Source organism: Triplophysa rosa, linkage group LG20 (assembly GCF_024868665.1).
Source record: "Triplophysa rosa linkage group LG20, Trosa_1v2, whole genome shotgun sequence".
Lineage (NCBI taxonomy): Eukaryota > Metazoa > Chordata > Actinopteri > Cypriniformes > Nemacheilidae > Triplophysa > Triplophysa rosa.
In genome coordinates, this window is record NC_079909.1 from 298,554 (window position 1) to 322,648 (window position 24,095).

Sequence of the window (24,095 nt, forward strand, 5' to 3'; positions counted from 1 at the left end):
ATTAATTTGTTTACACTATACTTAATGTGCATAATGTGTTCTTAATATGCATATATGTTGTTATTTAATATTTCTCTATAATAAAGAAGCTGTGTTGTTTAGCTTTACAGAGCCCAGAGACAACTAGATATATATCTACAACAAAACATGGCTTATTACCTTAAGTAAGAAAATGCACTGCATTAAAAGTTTTTATTCTTGAATAGCTGGCTTAATAGAAAATAAATAAGCAATAATATGAATAAGTAACTAATTAATAAATTAATTTAGAATTTTATCAAAACATATATTTAAAAATGTATCCGTCATGTTTACGTATATGTCTGACATCCACGACACTCCTCCAATCTGTTCTGTGATTGGGCGTTCGCAACGATTCCTGGGTAGGGGACTTCAGTCGAGTCTGCGGTCGCATCGAGGGCACAAAGGAGGCGCTCGCGAGCAGACTTCTGAGCGCTAAAAAGACAAATGGGACACTCCACAGACTCGTAGACTTGGCGAGAACGCGCAATTTAAGTCCACGAGACCGCAAGTGCGCCATTTGGGACAGGGCCTGGATCTGCTCACTCAAGAGGGTTGGGAGTGTGTGATTTGTTAATGAATGTCATCCGCGGGAGAATCACTCGAGTGTTTAGTAATAAAGTTCATTTCATGAAGATGAGTGAAGAAGCGCATAAAGCTCGCGTGAGGATCGGGACTCATAACGGCACATTTCACTGTGATGAAGTACTCGCGTGCTTCCTTCTTCGACAACTACCAGAATACAAGGTAAACGAAAGCACATATACAGCATATACTGACGTTTGATAACTCGCATTTAAATACTTTAAATGATACTATTGAACACAATGTGTTTTAAAAGAGGAGTTTGACGGGTTGCACCATGTACTCTTGCTGAAAGCCAAATACATATCTATGGCGTAGCCTATCTGTATCCCCGACCGCACGTGGCCAAAAAAGACTGTGTTTGTTTGCTTTTCTAGTAACATGACAATTAGTACAGTTTTATTTTATATTTGTGCGTAATCCGTCACTTGATTTTAATTTCGTTACTATGCTAGCATTCCCAGATAGCACAGGTCCATCTGTAAGATGTCTGCTAAAGATCTGGCGATCTGGAAAATATCTGCTTTTCATCTGTTTAAGATCTGCTAAACATGTCGAAAGAGCTGTTGTACGTCCATTCTAAATCTGACAGCAGACGTCTCCAGTGTTGGGCAAGTTACTCTAGAAATGTAATAAATTACTGATTACGCCTTTCAAAAGTAATTAGTTACACTACTCGTTTATTACTTGTTACATTATTACCCTCAAAATCACAAAATAACCTCTTGAGAAGGCTAAAGACTAAACTTTATTGGGAAGTGCATACTCTACTCTATCAATTCTTTTAATACATTCTTTCTGCTTATTCCATACTAAAGCAGGGCTCTCTAACTTTTTGCACTGGTTGCACTGGTGCGCCTAACTTTTTTTCTTAGGTGCACCAGCACAAAAGTTAGGTGCACCCAAATTTTCGACCGCATCACATTTAACACCACATTTTACCAGTTCACTTTTTTTTTAAGCGCTGTCCATATAGGCAAAATTGACTTGTAAACGATTAAATAACAATCTGGTCAACATAAAGTTCTTTATTTGAAGCACAATTCTACAAGAAAGGTAACTTACTGAAAAAGTGTTGGTGCTTAAAGTGCTTCACTGAACTGAAACTTAAACTTAAACCATCTCAAGATAAATGGACCAGGGCTTGACATAACCTGGGAGGTTGATGGCTCCGTGTCAGAGCATTGCTTATGATTTTCGGACGGATCAGGCCTTAAAGGCGCAGTTCTTGAAAATCAGCGGCCACTAGCGTTGTATTATTAGTTTTGCAATGAATCTCCCTTTCGAAGTACGACGGTGGCCGCAACAGTAAAAAAAAGATGTTGTCTACTGAGACAGCGGATAGCAGTGATACAAGCAACGATGTTTCTTTGCAAAGGTAAGGCAATATATTAACGCAATTAATCATTTAACATGTATTCTATTGCGAAAGTTACTGTTACAATTCTATAATTAGATATATTTCTTGCGTGCTATCTAGTACACGCTGAGAGTAGTGAAGTAACTAAAGTTAGCTAATCGTAAATAGCAACGCTGTTCAAAGCGTTTGATCTGACAGCGACATAGGCAGTTAGGTGTAAGTTAGTAGACGTTTGTCAGTACGTACCGCAGGGATGGAAAAACATTATTATTCGGAGGTTATATGGCCATTTGTATGAAATGCTAACGTTCCCGTTTCAACAAAACAGTTGTTTGGTAAACATTGAAAAAGTGGAAACATTGAAAATGTTGAATTATTTTACCAGTCTAGCAGAAAACAGGCAACTTCTGCGTCGCCTTGAAAACATTTGTCTTTCAATAGTGCCTTCCATCTGGTAATAGATACACCAATGTTTATCCTGGATTTCTGCCGCCGTTTGTCTCTAATTCGTCTGGCAGCATCACGTTTGCGCTTCTTTGATGACGGAGATTCACGCTCTGTCGGCGCTTGTGCACAATACGCATGGTCCTCCATTTTATCAAAACTTCTAAGACAGAACAATCAATTGCTTCAGCTAGACGACTACTACTCCTCCTCCTCTCCGTACTACGACTTACTACTTTGTGCGTCTTCAACTCGGTGATGACGCAAGCTGCGTCTAAAAAAGCACACGAAGACCAACATATACGAAACACGCTCTGTAGAGCTGTTTGTCCGTTAGAGCTTACTGTACAAAACATGGCTGCACAACATAACAAATTCCATGTAGATAGATGTATATACAACTGGTTTATTCTATGGTAATAAAAACATAACTTTTCATTACGTCGTAAGGTTTTTATACACATCTAAAGACACAGTTTTGTATGTTATATTGCATTTCTGTTAATAGATCATATAAACATCCCGCATTGTACCTTTAACATTATTCACGAAAAAGTTGTCAATCGTTCTTTTCATCTTCTCTCATCATCCGTGGCTACATCCACTCTGTTTAACTGTTTAATCCTCACCTCTCTGTCTGACTGCAGCACACGCATTTTCACACGTACACACCAGAGGTTGTGCTAGTCTTTTTTATTGTCCGTCATTTTGACTGACAGGCTCGTAAAAAATCCGTCATAATCTATTATTACCCGTCACTATGGTGCAAGGTGGCTTTAGATGGTAATTAGTATGTTCGTGACTTCATCACGCTGTACTTGCTGTGCTTGAGTCTATAAAAATACAGTTTTTCTGGACTTTTCTATCTAGAGCCCTGTAAAGCCTGTCATAAATAATAATAATATTTCAACTGTGACATTTTAACTTCAAACATTTTTTCATATGTTAGCTAGTATTTCTTAACCTGCATACTCCATAATGTAAAAAGTCTCTCCTTAGTTTCTTATAACTTGTATATCTTAACTAGTGCTTCTGCATATTTCTGTGATGATTTCTTCGTCATTTAACAAATATAACAGCGTTAGAGCAGCAAAAACTAGTCTGACAAAACATAACATGTTGCTAATAGCAGCCTGGCACTCGACAGTAGAAGTTGATTCATTGCTCTCCGTGCCCGGTGACATTACTTTCTCCAGAAGTTTAACGGTGCTGTACTGCCCTTTCAGCTTGTTTTTCGCGGGAGAGGGTTTTGCTTACCTCCACATGACCGACAACGCACAACAATGTTCTTGCCTTTGACAGAAATAAACTCAAAATAATGATTGTATTTAGGGCTGTCACAATTATGAAATTTGATTGACGATTAATTGTCTAATAAATCATTGCGATTATGGCGATTAATTGTCTGTTTTAGGGATTTGGCGATTATGACGATTAATTGTCTGTTTTTGAGCTTTGACATTTAATTCTCATTCATTTTTGATTCAGCGATTGAAATGACCATATTGTTCTGAATACAAGACTATGTTTTTTTCTTGGAAATACATCGGAAAAAATTGGGTCATCATATATTTAAGGTTTAGGCTTTTACCTGTCAATAATACAACCACCAAATACTTGTAAATGAAGTAAATTGATCAGGAGTGAAATGAAGCCACCATTAAAATACTATCAGTCATAGAAAAGCTTCTAGTCTGTTTTTTTCTCACTTGCAAGACTACAGTAACATTTTACTTGTGTGTTAATGAAATTTTGGTAGATTGGTTTTCACAATGAGATTTGCTTAAATAATATTAAATTGTACTGCAGGTAATTTGTATATGTTTTAGTTTTTTTTTAAGTGATTGTGTTGTGGTGGTACATTTTACAAGTATTACCATGCTTTAGTAACAATATATACACTAAAATATGCAATATGCAGATGCACTACAGCTCCCCCTAGTGTCTTCTATAGAGATGTGCCATAATTGCGATGATCCGAAATCATCGCGATGAGGTCAAACAATCGCGATGAGATGATTATTTAATAATCGTGACAGCCCTATTAGTTGTCAGTTATAATCATCAAATTAAAAGAAATAAACATTTGAAATATATCAGTCTGTGTGTAATGAATGAATATAATATACAAGTTTCACTTTTTGAATGGAATTAGTGAAATAAATCAACTTTTTGATGATATTCTAATTATATGACCAGCACCTGTATATTATGATGTTATACATTGTTATGATGGCTTATTTTGATTTTATTGTGTATTAAGGACACTTTTCATCATGTTCACAACACAATGTAAAGATAACTTCACATTAACTTAACAAGTTCATTCTTGTTGTGAACGGATTGGAAATGATTCGGCACTGTCTCATGTAATCAACAGATAAATGGCGTATTCTGAACTCCTCTGTTAGTTTTATTTTTAAACTTCTCAAATATCAAATCGTTCGTCCTCGGGCTCAAAAAATCTGTCACAGCAAACAGCGAATCGTAGTAATGCGCTCATGTTGTGTCTGTAACCTTGTCAATGATGAGCTGAGCTGTGACCGAGGCGACGACAGCGAGAAACCTCAGTCACCCAGCCACACAGCTCCAGACTCTCCTCTTCTCACACACATAGGCCTGCACTGGTGGGCTCGCGATCTACTCGTCTTTTCACATGAGATAGAACTACTAGAAAAAAATCCAAATTAGCACATGTAAAAAAAAAACGCTCGCGCTGTGCGCTAAATGCGACCATTGGAGCCCTGGCTAAAAGTCAAATAATCCTGACTTTACCTGGCTAGCCACTTAAACCAGCTTCATGGTACAGGCCCCTGGTGTTATGCAGTTATTGAAGTTATACAGTTATTTTTATTTTTTTTCTTGTGTGTATTAGGATGCAGAAATCGTGCGCAGCAGAGACTCGTCATTCCTGGCTGAATGTGATGTTGTGGTTGATGTAGGTGGAGAATATAATCCCAGTGTTCAGCGCTATGATCATCATCAGAGGTACGCAAGTATTCCGCTTATACCACGGTTACCACATTGTTCTAATGTTTGCTGTGAACCCATTTTTAGGTATTTGTCCTGGAATGTGCTAATTTTTAATAAGACGCTAATTTGACTAATTTCTAGAGGTTGCATCATCAATTTAAAGTAAGTCTGTCTCCCTACACTTTGTAAACGTACAACTTGCAGTGAAATGTTCATCTGGTACACTCCAAAGACTCTGCAACATAGAGGAGAATATATATATATATATACTGTATATATATATATATATATATATATACACAAAAGAATATAACAATAACAATTCAATTTTATTTATATGGCGCTTTTCACAATGTGCATTGTTCCAAAGCAGCTTTACAGGGGAATATAAGAAAAACTGAAAAACACAAAAAAGGTCAAACACAGCACAGTGCATGGTGTTTATAGAACAAGCAAGATTATTCTAATAAATAATATCTAATAAATGCAGTCTCCCGGTGGTTTATTTAGCATATTTTTGTCTTTAATCTAGATTTAAATTGGGAGAGTGTGTCTGACCCTCGAATAGTATCGGGGAGGCTATTCCAGAGTTTAGGTGCTACTTTTGAGAAAGCTCTTCCCCCTTTGGTGGATTTATTTATTCTAGGTGTTATCAAAAGTCTGGAGTTTTGAGATCTTTGAGAGCGTGATGGGTTGTAGTGTAGTAGAAGCTCTGTTATGTAGGTAGGGGCTAAACCGTTTAAGGCTTTATAAGTGATTAAAAGAACTTTAAAGTCAATACGATTCTTAATGGGTAACCAGTGAAGGGTTGATAACATTGGGGTTATGTGATCGTATTTTCTGGACCTGGTTAGAACTCTGGCAGCTGCATTCTGAACTAACTGTAGTTTGTGTATTGATGCTGCAGGACAACCACTAAGTAGTGCATTACAGTAGTCAAGTCTTGATGTCACAAATGCATGAATAACCTTCTCTGCATGAGCCACACATAAAATATTTCCTAATTTGGCAACATTTCTAAGGTGGAAGAAGGCTGTTTTTGTGACATTTGAGATGTGATTTTTAAATGACAGGTTGCTGTCTAATATAACGCCTAGGTCTTTAACTGTATTTGTTGGAGTAACAGTGCAGCCTTCAATTTGCAGGTTATAATCCAAAATATTCTGCTCACGTGTCTTTGGTCCGATAAGTAATATTTCTGTTTTATTAGAATTTAATAGAAGGAAATTACAAGTCATCCAATGTTTTATAAAATACATCAAAATACATACAACAATGTATTTTGTTCTCTGATGATAAATAAGAGGTTTAAATAAGAGATCAGTGTTGAGGTAGACAGCAGGTGGCAATGGAATGTGCACATACTGTATATGTTACTGTGTTCTAGAAGTTCAGTGGTAAAGTGTAATGAGCTGATGAATGACATCACACTGTCATAGTCCTTAAAGTGCAGGCCGTGTCCATATTAAGGAGTCTAATGGACTGGGAGAAAAAGCTCTTCTTGAGCCTCTCTGTTTTGGCCAACCGAATGCGGAAAGCAGACTGCAGTAGACAGAAAAGAGAATTTGCAGGGTCTTTAATGATTGTGACAGCTCTGGCTTTGCATCGCAGACCGAGAGATGCACTCAACTAAGCGCACCACTCTGTCTGCATCGCACGCGAGTGGTGCTGTGAGACGCCACAAAAGACAACAGAAACCATTAAGAACAAGGCGTTTATCGCGCCGCATCCAGTGGGGATGGAATTTCTCTATATAATAGGTTCTATAGGCATTTGTCGCAGCACTCGCGTCTGCAAACAAGCCGAAACTTTTGCGGCTCTTTCTTATCAAAGCCCTGAATACTGTATATGCGCGCTTCTTTAATAACACAAGACGCAGTGTGGCGTCTTTAACATGTCGATCGAGTGCTTTAAATCTTAAACAACTTTAAACAGCTGTCCAAGTTCAAAAATATATGAAAATGCGCTTTATTTGCAGTACACACAGCTTCATCCGCACACACACTCATCTGAATGGGCCAGAGAGAGAGAGACACACTGTCTGAAAGATGTATTTATATGCTTTTTGTCAAAAGCAACATTTTCATATAAGATAACTCAACTCAACTTTATTTATATAGTGCTTTTTACCATTTTCATTGTTACAAAGCAGCTATACATGAGACATATTGACTATAAGCAAAACAATTAAAGTTGTACCTGTAAAAACAAGAAAAAGGTGAATACACAGAAGACAGACACACCCACACACACCCACACACACCCACCCACACACACACACACACACACACACACACACACACACACACACACGTATGGGGTGTGGTTTATGCATTATGTATTGCAATCAGTCGTGTCGATGGTTGCGTACTTTGCCATGACCAATGACGTGTGATAAGAAGCGTGAAACTTTCGTCGCCCCGCCTATTGCGTGAGAAGCTACGTGTAAGTTACGCGACGTCTGCGCTGTGTGGTCTGAAGTAGGGCTGTGCGATTTGGGGAAAATATCTAATTGCGATATTTTTGACAGACATTGCGATTGCGATTTGATTTGCGATTTTAACTTTTCTAATTCAAGTTTCAGCTCAATATTGTTGTGTGGAGCACAGTATGGGTATAGTTACCCTGCTGAAAGAAAACAACAAAAAAACATTACAGAAATTCTAATAGTTTCCATTAAAACCATTACAAAATTCATTTTTGTAGTGTGTTTTGGGCATTATTTAAATGGGGCTTACTGTTGTTCAATTGGTTCCCAACTTCCAGATTACATCATACCAATAGAATCCAAATACCAGTGTACACTATTATAGTTTCCATTAAAACAAATACAACTCCCATTGTAACCCTTAAATCCATAACATTTTCTATTGTGTTGTAAATAGTTCATAGATTTATAATATAAAAGTATGTGGGATTTTTTAAAACAAGTAGAAAATGTGTTGAATGTTTAATTTCATCCAAGTGAAATTAGCAAAACCGTTAGATAGAATTTACATTTGTTTGAAACGCGGAGATAGGCGTGAGTTGACACAGGGTGCGCGCATGCGTCAAGCCTCATCCATATTGCCAGATGCCCGTGTGGAGACGGACTCAAGTACTATAAACGTCATTACGAGACAGGCTGTGTGTGCGCGTCAAGTTTAAACTGCTCGTCCGCGAGACAGGCTGTGTGTGCGCGTCAAGTTTAAACGGCTCGTCCACGAGACAGGCTGTGTGTGCGCGTCAAGTTTAAACGGCTCGTCCGCGAGACGCGCAACGCGGGGAAGAGTCGCGCTAGTATGACACAGGCTGTGTGTGCGGTCTTCTGAATTGGATGGTTCTTTAGTATTTATTTGCCTAATATGATCGATCTGACTCTGCAGATGACATAACACACACTCTCTCTCTCCTGCCTTCTGTTTGTTTGTTTTTTTAATGTCGGACATTTACGCAGTTGGCTAGGGCAGTGCTGATTAGGCTTAACGGAGGTGCGCTCACTCAGTTGGTTAGCAAGAATGCCACTCGAAGCGGGCTTGGAACAGACGTGTTTCCTATTTTTCACATCGCTTCCACATCGCAGCCTCTTGCGATTAGCAAATCGCAACGTCTCGCATCACGATTGCAATTCGATTTCGATTAATCGTTCAGCCCTAGTCTGAAGTAACTTTCTGCTTGTTACCACACAAAAATAACCAATATGTTTGCTTGTATAGTAGAACTCTAATACTGGAATGCAGAAAGTCAGTTGTATTACTTAACGCAGTTGATTAGGAAAAGGTAAATGAAATCTTGCAGTAAGCAGATTTTGTCTACAGCAATTGTATAGACGCAGTTAAATGAACACAGTGTCTTAGTACAAATAGCCGCCTTGTTGGCAAAAGAGAAAGTGTCAAAACGACATTGTTTCAAGCGACTCCAGTGGCGTAAGGTGTAAAGTCTGTATGCGTGGCATGGGAGAGCGGGGTTCAATTCCATCTCTTGCTGAAAACGATCTTTTACCTTTTTTAGTTACTTTACAGGTCATAAAGGCATTTGTTTTCAATAGAATTGATTTAAGACTTAATTAATGAATTCACTTTTAGTCATAAAGATTTTGCTTTAAATGTGTTTGTCGCTGTGTCTGATAGTACAACATCAGGACCGATGTATTAACCCTTTCCATGAAATAACAGAGCTGTTAGGCTGATGAAATAATCAGAAGAAATGTAACCTCAAATTAAGAATGTGACATAAAGCACCTGGTGTTCAGCAGAGTCAGACAGAAGAGTGAAGAGAATGAAGTCCTGTCCAAAGATTGCTTTGTTTTTATGAATAACTGAAAAAGGTCAATTTTAGTTTAAAATCTGCAGTGATGTGTGAACAGTATACACTCTTACAGATGCTCTTCACGTATGAACAGGTTTTCTGCAGGTTTCACAAAGTGAAATTTAATACTTTTTAAGACCTTTTTTAGACCATTATGAATGAAATTACGACCTGTATCACAACATAAAAACCACACACCCTACATTCCCAGATCAATTTCTCATGATGACAGCGGAACTTGCTGTATTTTAATACAACTGGATGCCCAATAAAGCCGTTGTTGTTTATATTAATTTATATATTTAATGTTTCTGTTGTCAGACATAAAATAATATGTATTTTTTTTATTTAAAACAAATGTTTATGTTCATATGTCTAGTCCAGGGGTCGGCAACCTTTGCAACCAAAAGAGACATTTTAGACCTTCTCCCACCAAATAAAATTTGTCTGGAGCCGCAAAATATATGTAACCTTTAAATTACTGTAACAGGTTATGCATGTAAGGTAGTAGTTACCCAGTTGGACCACTAGGTGGCAATATAGTGCGGTTTTTATTGTACTTGGATGATAAGCAATTTATACATTTTTGTCCCTGGCAAGAAGTGGGAGTGTTGCAATAGGAAAGTAGCATTGCGAGATTTTTTCTGTGAACTTTTGTTTTGGCGGCGTTTGATGAACAGCCACAAGAGACCACCTACTCTCCCCATACAGACATTGTGCATAAACATTATGAGAAGCGCGCTAGCCAGACAGGATTTAAACTATGCCGGCTAAAGACCTAAACGTTTTGTTTAAAGACAAAAAACGTACCAAGCAGAATGTTTTCTCACCATTCCATCTCTAACACACGCATATACAGTGCTCGGCGCTGTCTCACATCTGTCAGAGCAGAAATAAAGCCGCTGCTCTCTGGATGCTTTTTCTGTCATCTCCGGTCGCGCTCATACATTGCATGGACTTATTTCGAATATTCGAATGAAATGCTTTTTCAGATATTTCTTGAAGAAATCAGGACAGTAGTGGTCAAAAGTGGACAAAATAGACAGATTACAGCAGCAGGTGTAAACGGGTATGTGCCTCTTTCATCCACTTGTGATCCATCGACCAAAACGCATCTTATTACCAGGCATAAACAGGGCCTTATAAAGACTGCAGAGAGCCACATCAGGGTGGCAGAAGAGCCACATGCGGCTCAAGAGCCACATGTTGCCGACCCCTGACCTAGTCAGTAACAATGACATGTGCTTGTAAATGATGTTTTGTACTCACTCACAAGCAAGCTGCGGTTTGGTCATGAATGTGCTGCTTCTGCCGCTCACTGAACAGAGAAGACGCCAAGGGAGACATTTTTGCACTCACTGAAAGTAAAGGTTTATCCAAAAAGACGCTATTCGCTTTTCTGAAGGAAAAAACTCTGTTAACACAGCACCACTACACGCCGTTGTGTGTATGCGTGCACGCGACGTGCTGTGGTCTGTGACAGATGCAAATGCACCATGCGTGCATTTTCCAAAACGGACCAGGCATTAGAAAGCCAATGAATGGGAAACACACGCCCCTTCGCGATCATGTTCAGGGCAGGGGTAGAAGCCTACGATCACGTTTGTCCGCGCTAACTGAACTTTTTGTGGCTAGCTTTGCTAACTGAGAGGAGAACTGATGTGTATACGCTATATCCTATAGTATATAAGCATCAGACATATAATATTAGACGTTAGACAACACGTGTGTAATGTATACGGTTTGTAACAGTCTGAAAACCTTTAATCACATGGTTCCTCTAAATAATTAGAGGATAGTTCAAAATAGCCTCAAAGAAGAAATCACGGCTGCACTAGGCCACAGCAGCAGGAGAAAGACAAACACACTGACAATCACCAAGTAAGCATTTTGACTATTTCTCTTTTAAACGCAACATTTTTACTTTGCATAAAATATGGAGTAACTTTAATACAGCGATCCAGCAACAAACATGCATCCCTTGTTACCAACAACTTACACACAGTATTACGCGTTGCACAAAAAATGTTAAGCAACATTAAACAATATTCACCTACCACATGCACATCTGGTGAAAATAATTAGCCTAAACATTTTGAAAACGAGCCATTGTATAAGGTGACATTTCAGCAACTGACAAACGGATAGCGACTCGTAAGTAGCACTTAAAGCACTGCTACGTGCGATCACGTTAAGTGCATTGTTGGGAAAGGCACGTGAAACGATGAAGAACATTCGCAAAATCGCTTGTAGAAAACGCTCTTAAGTGCTAAGATCCATCGTTATCGGGAAACGCAGCCCTGGGCAACTGTGCTGAAATGGTGAAATTATAACACCTAGTCCTATTAAGCGAATCTGAATTTTGTTGTCGCAATTAAATTTAATCCCCTTACATTTCATGTAAAAATATTTTGGAGCGGTGCGTAAGATAAGTTGCCAACAAATAAATAAGTAAGAAAGGAATACGAACGAAAAACTTTGTTTAATAAATAAATAAGAAGGGAAAACGAAACAAAAAATGTTTATTAAATAAATAAATAGCCTATAAACGAATAAGAAAGGAATATGAAATGAAAAACTTTAAATAAATGGCTAAGCACCAGCTTACACCGACTATTGCAACAAAACAGCGGTGTTTTAAACGCATCATTTTGTTTATTTTCATGTCACAGACATGAATAGCAACACTTGTTAACATACGTGTGTGTATTTACTGTATACGGTGTAATCAACTCTGTTTCCAGCTGCGCTGTCCCGATAGCTACACAGTATATATCATTTACACACAGAAACAAGGTTGTATAGTGTTGCTAAAAGCTGATGTCAGTAAGCACGCTATTTATGGCGCAAACCAAAGAAACGACGCGCTGTCACTTGCAGCCGAACCAACCCAAATAGACGATAACGATGTTTAGTGTCTTGATAACTTATGTGATTATTTTATATGTCGGTGACATGGATAAACAAATGATGTGTTTAAAAACACCGTTAGAGTGTGTGAGTGAAACCCGCCGCAGCTTGTGGTCAAGTACAAAAGCTTGTGTAATTTGACACACATCCTCTGCTTATACACTGCGTTCCAAATTATTATGCAAATTGGATTTAAGTGTCGTAAACATTTAATTTTATATTGTTCAATTAAACTTATGGATGGTATTGTGTCTCAGTGCTCTTTGGATCACTGAAATCAATCTCAGACACCTGTGATAAGTAGTTTGCCAGGTGAGCCCAATTAAAGGAAAACTACTTAAGAAGGACGTTCCACATTATTAAGCAGGCCACAGGTTTCAAGCAATATGGGAAAGAAAAAGGATCTGTCTGCTGCCGAAAAGCGTCAAATAGTGCAATGTCTTGGACAAGGTATGAAAACATTAGATATTTCACGAAAACTTAAGCGAGATCATCGTACTGTGAAGACATTTGTGGCTGATTCAGAGCACAGAAGGGTTCGTGCAGATAAAGGCAGAATGAGGAAGGTTTCTTCCAGACAAATTCATCGGATTAAGAGAGCAGCTGCAAAAATGCCATTGCAAAGCAGCAAACAGGTATTTGAAGCTGCTGGTGCCTCGGGAGTCCCGAAAACCTCAAGGTGTAGGATCCTCCAGATGCTTGCAGTTGTGCATAAACCTACTATTCGGCCACCCCTAACCAATGCTCACAAGCAGAAACGGTTGCAGTGGGCCCACACATACATGAAGACTAATTTTCAAACAGTCTTGTTTACTGATGAGTGCCGTGCAACCCTGGATGGTCCAGATGGATGGAGTAGTGGATGGTTGGTGGATGGCCACCATGTCCCAACAAGGCTGCGACGTCAGCAAGGAGGTGGCGGAGTCATGTTTTGGGCTGGAATCATGGGGAGACAGCTGGTGGGCCCCTTTAGGGTCCCTGAAGGTGTGAAAATGAACTCTGCAAGGTATGTAGAGTTTCTGACTGAGCACTTTCTTCCATGGTACAAAAAGAAGAACCATGCCTTCCGTAGCAAAATCATCTTCATGCATGACAATGCACCATCTCATGCTGCAAAGAATACCTCTGTGTCATTGGCTGCTATGGGCATAAAAGGAGAGAAACTCATGGTGTGGCCACCATCCTCCCCTGACCTCAACCCTATTGAGAACCTTTGGAGCATCCTCAAGCGAAAGATCTATGATGGTGGGAGGCAGTTAGCATCAAAACAGCAGCTCTGGGAGGCTATTCTGACATCCTGCAAAGAAATTCAATCAGAAACTATCCAAAAACTCACAAGTTCAATGGATGCAAGAATTGTGAAGGTGATATCAAAGAAGGGGTCCTATGTTAACATGTAACTTGCCCTGTTAGGATGTTTTTGATTGAAATAGCTTTTGATTTCAGTAAATATGACCTCCTAATGCTGCAAATTCAACAAATGACCATTTTCAGTTTTTTACAACCTATGAAATGTTTTCAAACTCTGTTGTGCATAATAATTTGGAACAGTGCATTTTGAGTTTTTCATTTTTTAAATAAATACTGTTGTCAGTGGGAGGTTTGTTCAATAAAATTCCAAATGTACCCTAACTGTTGATTACTTGAAAATTATACTGACTGTCATTTGCATCGACAAATTAGGAAAACCAGAGAAAGATATCATTTGCATAATAATTTGGAACCCAGTGTACATTCATAAGATCATTCATCGTTTTAATAACTCCAGCTCGGTAGTCCAAACAATTGTTTTTACTACCATTTGCAAATGATTTGCTGGTGCTTTGTTAGAACTTTCAATAATTAAGAATTGATTCAGTAACTGATAAGATCAGAACAATAATTAATCAAATTAACAGCGATAGAACGAACAACAATAGCTATAACAAACTCCATCATTCAGAACAGAAAGGAACAGTAACTAAATAGTAAACAAAACATAAAGTAAAAAACAGGTAAAAGGGCATTACTTAATTTAAGAATGATAACTGTTAAAACAACATTATTGCAGACTTCACGGCGCGCACGTCACGCAGCTCCTCACGTTAAAGTTAAATTTTATTGTTGTTGTAATTTTCAAAAGCCGATGCTTTGCCATTTATTTAACATAAACGTTTTTTGTTTCGTATTCCTTTCTTATTTATGTACTTGTTGGCAAATTATCGTATGTACCGCACCAAAATATTTTTACATGAAATATAAGGGGATTCAATTTAATTGCGACAACAAAATATCTTATTGTAAGATAGTCTATCTAACTATTTTCGTTTTTTAACTATTTTTTTGCTTGATGTGTGGTGTGATTATTCGCTTTGTAAGGTCTGTGTTTAATATAAGCAAATGTCATTGCACTTTTTTGTAGTTTTGTGTGTTTTTATTAAGAAAGATATTGAACCAACCATTAACTCAAGCAGTTGCCTTTTTTACACGTCCAATAACTGGTGGGAAATTTTAATAACCGCCACATCCCTACCGCTGTGTGTGTGAGTAAAGCCCGTTCATGGCAGTCACAAATAGCCTAGGCTATGATGATACAGCTGAAGTGGTCAAGTAAAACATCTCGTGTGATTTGACATACATCCGCTGTAGGTTGCAAATAATGATACACTGTAAAAAAGTATCCACGTTGTTTCTTCACTTTAGTCGTGTTGTCGAAATATTTGAATTTGGCCCCACAGACTTTGCACACAGTATGGCTCTTATCAACGATACCTTTCTCTTTGTCTTCACAAAATCCAAAATGTTGCCACACAGCCAATTTCAAATTTGATGGAGCAGGTCGTAGTTTGTCCATCTTGGTCCAAACGAAGCGAATTCGCCATCACACTTACTGAACTCAACCTTATTTTATATAGCGCTTTTTACAATTACATAATGTACATAAGACATATTGACTATTAGCAAAACAATTAAAGTTGTACCTGTAAAAACAAGAAAAAGTTGAAAAAACAGAAGACAGACATACCCACATACAAAACACTCCACACACACAATATGCACATGTACTAACACACATAGACATAGACACACACACGCACACACACGCGCGCGCACACATACACACACACGCACATGCTTTGGTTGACTATCCCCGTGGGGACAGTCCATAGGCGTAATGTTTTTATACTGTACAAACTGTATAATCTATCCCTATCCCTAAACCTAAAGATCATAGAACACTTTTTGCATTTTTAGATTTGTAAAAAATATTGTTCTGTACAATTTATTAGCTGTTTTGCCCCTGGGGACCTCAATTTTGGTCCCCACGGTGACACGAGTCCCCATGTGTTGGTGTGTATTCAGGTTTAGGTCCCCACCGGGATATACAAACATGAACACGCACACACACGCGCGCGCACGCACGCGCGCACACAAACGCACGCACGCACGCACGCACGCACGCACACACGCTCAGTGAGAGCACACATTTAAGATAATGAAGAGAGAGAAACACATATAAATTCCTATATGCAATATTAATTAAGTAAAACTTTAAAACTCTAAAGCAGTCCCCCGGCCAGGCAAATAGTGCAAAAACAGTATGCAAATGGTGGCGAGGAACCCAAAACGCTAATCGAGAAAAAAAACCTCAGGAGAACCCAGGCCCAACCAGGGGATTCCAGTTCCCCTCTGGCAAAAGCTGTTGCCTCTGCACAAGCTCCAGAGAACTTGCACAACAAGGCTAAATAAAATAAATAAACTTAATAATAAAATAAATTATAGTTTAAGATTATCATTATAATCTAATAGCATTTGAAATTTTGTGGTGAAGACGTGTCAGGTGACCGCGTCCTTCTTTATCCAGCTCTATCATCTCAGCTCTTGTCAGGTCGCCGCTTCCCATTCTCCGCTCTACCATCAGGTCAGGCCATGAACTGCATCCTGCTCGCTGTGGTAACCTTGGAACAATGAGACAAGACTGGCTGAGAGTAGAGTACTGTTCTGTACTCTTTGATGCAACAAGTACATCAGTTGTGTTTTTGGTTCCGGTTGATCTAACTAATGCAGCCTAAACCCTCAGAAGATTTATATTATGGAAGAGTAGTGTATGCAAGATTAAAAAGATGCGTCTTTAGTCTAGATTTAAACTGACAGAGTGTGTCTGCCTCCCGGACAGTGCAGGGAAGACTATTCCAAAGTTTAGGCGCTAGATAGGAAAAGGATCTACCACCTGCACTTGATTTTGAAATTCTAGGTATTACCAACTGACAGGACGCCTGAGAGCGTAATGCACGTGAAGGACTGTAATACAAAAGGAGTTCATTCAAGTACTGAGGAGCTAAACCATGTAAGGGCTTTATAGGTAATAAGCAAGATTTTAAAGTTAACGCGATGCTTTATAGGTAACCAGTGCAAGGTTGACAGAACCGGGCTAATATGTTCATACTTTTTTGTACGTGTAAGAACTCGAGCTGCCGCGTTTTGGACCATTGGAGTTTTTGTAATAAGCCTGCAGGGCAACCACCTAACAGTGCATTACAGTAGTCTAGTCTTGATGTCATGAATGCATGAATTAACTTCTCTGCATCTGAATTGACAGCATATGACGTAGTTTAGATATATTCTTAAGATGGAAAAACGCAATTTTACAGGTGTTGGCGACGTGGCTCTCAAATGACAGATTACTATCGAATAGAACGCCAAGATTCTTTGCTGACGACGAGGGTTTTATGGAACATCCGTCAATAGTTAACAGTATTCTTGGTTGTTACTTATAGCAGTTTTCGGTCCAATAAGTAACACTTCTGTTTTGTCCGAGTTCAGTAATAAAAAGTTGTTACTCATCCAGTTTTTTATATCGACTATGCATTCCATTATTCGATGGAACTGCTGTGTTTCATGAGGCTTCGAGGAAATATAAAGTTGAGTATCATCAGCATAACAGTGAAAGCTAACTCCGTGTCGCTTTATTATATCTCCTAGAGGTAGCATGTATAATGCGAAGAGCAGAGGCCCTAAGACTGAGCCCTGTGGTACACCGTACTGGACTTGCGATTTGCGTGACACCTCATTGTTTATTGCTACAAATTGAAAACGGTCGGATAAATAAGATTTAAACCATTTCAAAGCTATTCCCTTAATGCCGACATAATTTTCGAGTCTATGTAGGAGTGTGCTGTGGTCAATGGTATCGAATGCAGCACTAAGGTCTAGCAGCACCAATAACGAGATACAACCTCGGTCAGACGCCAATAGCAGATCATTTGTAACTCTGATCAAAGCAGTCTCTGTACTGTGACATGCTCTAAATCCAGACTGGAATTCTTCATTGATGTCATTCCTTTGGAGGAAGGAGCATAATTGAGTTGAAACTACTTTTTCCAGAACTTTAGATATGAAAGGTAGATTCGATATAGGCCTGTAGTTCCTAGTTCTCTAGGGTCGAGTTGGGGTTTTTTGACAAGGGGCCTTATAACAGCCACCTTATATGCTTTAGGCACATGTCCTAATGTCAGAGATGAGTTAATAATACCAAGAAGAGGATCTATAATTTCTGGGAGCATCTCTTTCAGTAGATTTGTAGGTATAGGGTCTAGTATGCATGTTGTTGATTTAGATGATCTAATAATTTTAGACAGCTCATCTTGATCTACGGTATAAAATAATTGCATTTTCTCCTTAAGGGCGCTGTAGTTAGTTTGTTCAGCGGGTTTCACTTCTGATTGCATTGTTATAATTTTTTCTCTAATATCTTGGATTTTATATGTGAAGTAGTTCATAAATTCATCACTGTTATGCTGATATACAGGATCAGAAGTCACTGACGATTTATTTTTGTTAATTTAGCCACTGTGTTAAATAAAAACCTAGGGTTGTGCTGGTTTTCTTCTATTAGTGATGAAAAGTAGGCGGATCTAGAAGTTTTTAGGGCTTTCCTGTATTTTCAAATACTATCCTTCCATGCTGTACGAAATACCTCTAATTTAGTTTTCTTAAAGTTGCGCTCCATTTTTCGGGCCGCTTTCTTTAGAGCCTGAGTGTGTTCATTATACCACGGTGTGGGGTGCCATTTTTAATCTTCTTTAAACGTAGAGGAGCAACTGTGTCTAGCTTACGAGAAGGTGGAATTAAAATTTTCAGTGGTAATGTAAAGATCTTCAACGTTATTTCTCATGCTAAGCATTTGAGACAATTCGGGCAGATTATCGAGAAACGCATCTTTGGTAGTTGAAGTTATTGTTCTACCATATTTGTAACAATGAGTTTTATTTGCAGCCGTAGGCCAGTGAAGCAAACATAATACCAGATAATGATCCGAAATGTCTTCACTCTGCTGAAGGATTTTAACGTCGTCCACATTTATACCGTAAGACAGTATTAAATCTAAAGTATGATTACGAAGGTGAGTGGGTCCTGACACATGTTGACTAATGCCCATGGAGTTAAGAGTGTCTTTGAAAGCCATTCCTAAGGCATCTGTAACGTTATCTACGTGGATGTTAAAGTCACCAACGACAAGGAGTCTATCTGCGGCCAGTACTAGTTCTGATAAGAACCCACCAAATTCTTTAATAAAATCTGTGTGGTGCCCTGGAGGCCTATATACAATAGCTAGAATCAATTTAAAAAGTGTTTTATCTTTAGTATTAGGTGTTGAAACATGAAGAACCATGACTTCAAAAGAATTATATTTAGAGTTCGACTTCTGGGAAATGCTAAAGAGTTATTGTAAAGTGCTGCGACACCTCCCCCTCTGCCTTTTAGACGAGGCTCTGTTTATAATAATAATCTTGGGGGACAGATTCATTTAAAGCAATATAATCATCTGGTTTTAGCCATGTTTCTGTCAAACAGAGCATGTCTATTTTATGATCTGTTATCATATCGTTAACAAAAAGTGCTTTATTAGAGAGAGATCTAATATTTAGCAATCCGAGTCGTAACAGTTGATTATCTGTATTTTGTTCATGTTTAGTTTGTTTAACGTTTATTAAATTACTTTCAAGAGGTTTACGCATTATTTTATGTTTGCTAATCCGGGGGACAGACACAGTCTCTATTTTGTGATGTTTGGGAGAACGGATTACTACATGTTGTACATTTTGTGTATTCTGCGACGTGTGACGGCAAGCAGACAGTTGGTTAAGCCATTCTGTCTGCTCCTGACCTGGGCCCCAGCGAGTCAAGCTTTAGCATTAGCATTAAAGACTTTTTGCCATATTTCTAGACAGGATGGAAGCCCCAGCCCAGGAGGGATGGAGACCATCTCGTTCGGTCCAGCGGCGTCCCAGGTCAGCCGGCGTCCGTGTATCCAGCCGGCGTCCAGTCCGGTGATCCAGCCGGCGTCCAGTCCGGTGATCCAGCCGGCGTCCAGTCCGGTGATCCAGCCGGCGTCCAGTCCGGTGATCCAGCCGGCGTCCAGTCCGGTGATCCAGCCGGCGTCCAGTCCGGTGATCCAGCCGGCGTCCAGCTCCGGTGATCCAGCCGGCGTCCAGGCCGGTGATCCAGCCGGCGTCCAGTCCGGTGATCCAGCCGGCGTCCAGTCCGGTGATCCAGCCGGCGTCCAGCCGGTGATCCAGCCGGCGTCCAGCCGGCCTTCCAGCCGGCGTCAAGCCTGTCCAGCCGGCCTTCCAGCCGGCTCAAGCCCTGTCCAGCCGGCCTTCCAGCCGGCGTCAAGCCCTGTCCAGCCGGCCCCTGGGAAACTGCCAGGGCCAAAGACTGTCCCCCCAGGACTCCCCCTAAGTCCCCCAGGACTCCGCGCCCTCGAGCGCAGCCGGGGACTGGGACTTTCCCCACCCCCTTGGACTGCCCCCTATGGGCCCTTGTTTGGCCCCCCCCCCTCCCATGTTTGTTTTTTTGATGCTCACCCAAGTCCTGTTTTGTTTGTCGTGTCTGCCACTGATTTTGTTTTCCATGTTTTGTCTGTTCATGTCACTGTCTCAGTCGGTCTTGTCTCGTCCGTCTACCCCTTGGTGAGCACCTGGAGGTGCTCATTAAAGGGGGGGGCTTCTGTCATGGCTCTGCTTCATTTAGTCATGTTTTTCTTGGTCCTGTAGCAGAGTCATGACAAAGCCTTTGGTTATGTGTGGAGAGAAACATATTATTGTCCTTTTGAGAATAATATACATTCTCTCCAGTGTCTCGTTATTGGCCCCGCTCCTCTTGTTTCCTTGTGATCTTTCCCTGAGTGTTTGATTACCCACACCTGCCCCATGTCGTTATCCCTCGTTTGTGTTCCCCTATAAATACCCTCTTGTTTCTTTGTCTTGTGTTCGTGGATTTCGTTGTGTATGTGTGTGTTTGGTGAATGTCCCCCGTAAGTGCTACTCTGTGAGTTCTCGTCTTGTTCCTGCCTTGTCTTTGGGATTATTATTTAACGTTTTGGACTTCCATGCCTTTTACTTTGACGTTTAGTCGTGTTTTGTTTTTTTGTTATTTCATTCTGCTGTTTTTGGCCCCCTCGTGGGAAGTTTTTGTTCTAGTTTTGTTATCTTAGTTGGTTCTTGGTTTGACACCCCCTCGTGGGTTTTTGTTTTGTATTTTTATTATTAAAGTCTTGTTGTTTTGTTAACCCCTTCACGCCTGCCTGCATCTGGGTTCTTTCCTCACCACGATCGTGACAGATGGAGTCGAACATCATTTGTGCCGACGTGAATTACAATCTTACTGAATTTACGATTAGCCTTAGCCAGCACATTTAAATTTGACTTGATGTCAGGCGCTCTGGCTCCCGGTAAACATTTGACTATGGTGGCTGGTGCCTCTATGTTAACGTTCCGAAGAATAGAATCACCGATTACTAGGGCACTTTCAGCAGGTTTCTCAGTCGGTGCGTCACTGAGCGGGGCAAACCTGTTCGAGACTGTAATCAGAACGGTTGAGTGATGTTTTGTCCAGCGACTATGCCGTCTCACAGTCACGAAGTTTCCCAGCTGCGGGGGATTTTCAACCAGCACCGAGGTGTGTGCGCTAATGTTGCTCGCATCCATAGTGTTTTCTATCGTCGTTAAACTCTTACTATCCTCAGATAAAGATTGGATGCGAGACTATAATTTTAAGATCTTCTCTGTCAGCCTACCTACGTATTTCCCTGCGTTTATCATATATAAAACCCTCGCAGCTGACAGAGAAGGCTAAGCTAAACATATGACATGAGGTGCAAGTAACAATAATAGGAATAGAAGCCATAACTCACCGGGTTTGAAGTGCAATTCCAACTTACCAAGGTTGCTCGATGAATCGTAGTATTCTCGGTTAAAAAGAGAAACAGTTAGCACACAAGACAAACTAGAGGCAAGATGATATTCCACAGTGTAAACAGAAAGCAAGCTAACACGCTATTGCTATTCTAACGGCGTTAAGTTAACTATGACTTTTGGTCTAGAATCTTCAAGTAAATAACAAGAACAGGGTTATTGAGATATCAGGATAAGTTAGCAACGACAATAATAATGAACTATAATAAAATACACTAATACTAGAGCGAAGTGTAAGTGCACTGATACAAACAAGCCGCCGGCAGCGATGCAGGAAACTTACATTCATCTGTCAACGGATATTTCTGTTTAGCCTGCGCCTGGCCTCAGCTCAGTGGCAATTTGAACTGAACACAGAATCGATTCAGAATTTTTGAGAATCAATTCTGGATCATTAGATAATGAATCGCGATGCATCGAGTTTTTCTCCCACCCCTAAATGAGAGCAAGACTGAAATGATCTTGTTTGGTCCAAATGAACGCAGCGTCCTTGAATATGATCTTTATATTCTGTCACCTTACAGTAACAATTGTGTTCAAAATCTGGGGGTAATGCTTGATGGCGCTCTTAAATGTGACAAGCAAATATGTACTGTGATTAAATTCAGTTGTTAACACAGTCATCTTTTAGCAAAGGTCAAGCCCTTACTGTCTGCAAGAACTTTGAATCTGTGATGTTGTAACGGATACACTTTTCATGCGCCAGTGCGCCTCACCTACTTCAAGTTTCTATAATGTTACACCATTTTCAGTAAATGAATAATCACAAAAAAAACCCATACAAATCTTGAACCAATTCTTCGTGATAATTAATATTATAATTTATCCGGATTGAAAAACAATAGTCTGGAGAAAAGGGTGTGGTTATCGGATAAAAGAGAGAAAAGAACAGATGAGGGTAGGTGGAGTCAGAAGGCAGAGTGCGGTAGGAAAGGCTGAACCTTGCAGAGCGTGTGCATGTGTATTCAGTTTGTTTGGATTGCCACGATGGAATTGCTTTCAAATCAAGTTAACCTTGTGGGTATTACGTCTCTAAATCTTTGGATACAGTATCTCACAGTAGTGAGTACACCCCTCACATTTTTGTAAATTTTATTATATCTTTTCATGTGACAACACTGAAGAAATGACACTTTGCTACAATGTAAAGTAGTGAGTGTACAGCTTGTATAACAGTGTAAATTTAATGTCCCCTCAAAATAACTCAACACACAGCCATTAATTTCTAAACCGCTGGCAACAAAAGTGTGTACACCCCTAAGTGAAAATGTCTAAATTGGGCCCAAAGTATCAATATTTTGTGTGGCCACAATTATTTTCCAGTACTGCCTTAACCCTCTTAGGCATGGAGTTCACCAGAGCTTCACAGGTTGCCACTGGAGTCCTCTTCCACTCCTCCATGACGACATCACGGAGCTGGTGGATGTTAGAGACCTTGCACTCCTCCACCTTCTGTTTGAGGATGCCCCACAGATGCTCAATAGGGTTTAGGTTTGGAGACATGCTTGGCCAGTCCATCACCTTGAAGGGCTCAGCATACTACATTCGAAATCGAAAAACGACCTTCTGTGACCTGATTTCGAACAAAATCTGGTCCAAACGACAATTCGTTTCACTAGTTCGCTGCAGCAAACCAAACAGAACTCTCCGGGAAAGTTTGTGTTGGCTGGTAAACACCCTCAAGCCACCATTGGTCCATGGCCATTACGTAATAGGTGGGTGTGTTGTTTGTGTGGCCACGTGCGCAGGCTATTTGCCTATGTCATTTAAACCCCACCTCCAGAAAGGGATGTTGGATTGTTCAAAAGCACTTTACCGTCTATCAACGTTTTCGAGCTTCTTTTTACCCCAAAACGCAGAGCGACAGCGCAATTCGCCTGGACTATGCTGAGCCCTTTACCCTCAGCTTCTTTTGGGGTCATTATCCTGATGGAATACTGCCATGCGGCCCAGTCTCCGAAGGGATGGGATCATGCTTTGCTTCAGTATGTCACAGTACATGTTGGCATTCATGGTTCCCTCAATGAACTGTAGCTCCCCAGTGCCGACAGCACTCATGCAGCCCCAGACCATGACACTCCCACCACCATGCTTGACTGTAGGCAAGACACACTTGTCTTTGTACTCCTCACCTGGTTGCTGCCACACACGCTTGACACCATCTGAACCAAATAAGTTTATCTTGGTCTTATTCCCGTATGGTATAACATTATAAAACATTACCATAACCATGTCGCAACCATACGCGCCGCCCAATTGGCTAAGGCTGTTCTAGCTCC

The 24,095-nt window shown here is 40.1% G+C and overlaps 1 protein-coding gene across 3 annotated transcripts in view; it reads left to right on the top strand.

The window, feature by feature from the left end:
* The first annotated feature begins 365 nt into the window (after positions 1-365).
* Positions 366-24,095, top strand: part of myg1 (myg1 exonuclease) — a 65,734-nt gene continuing 42,004 nt past the window's right edge. Inside the window, exons 1-2 of one of the 3 annotated variants that reach the window (XM_057361578.1) lie at positions 366-768; positions 5,286-5,398. In XM_057361578.1, coding sequence (XP_057217561.1) covers positions 598-768; positions 5,286-5,398 — 284 coding nt within the window. In that variant the 5' untranslated portion in view covers positions 366-597. The remainder of the gene's footprint in view (positions 769-5,285; positions 5,399-24,095) is intronic. The other 2 variants (XM_057361580.1, XM_057361579.1) reach the window with 2 other exon arrangements.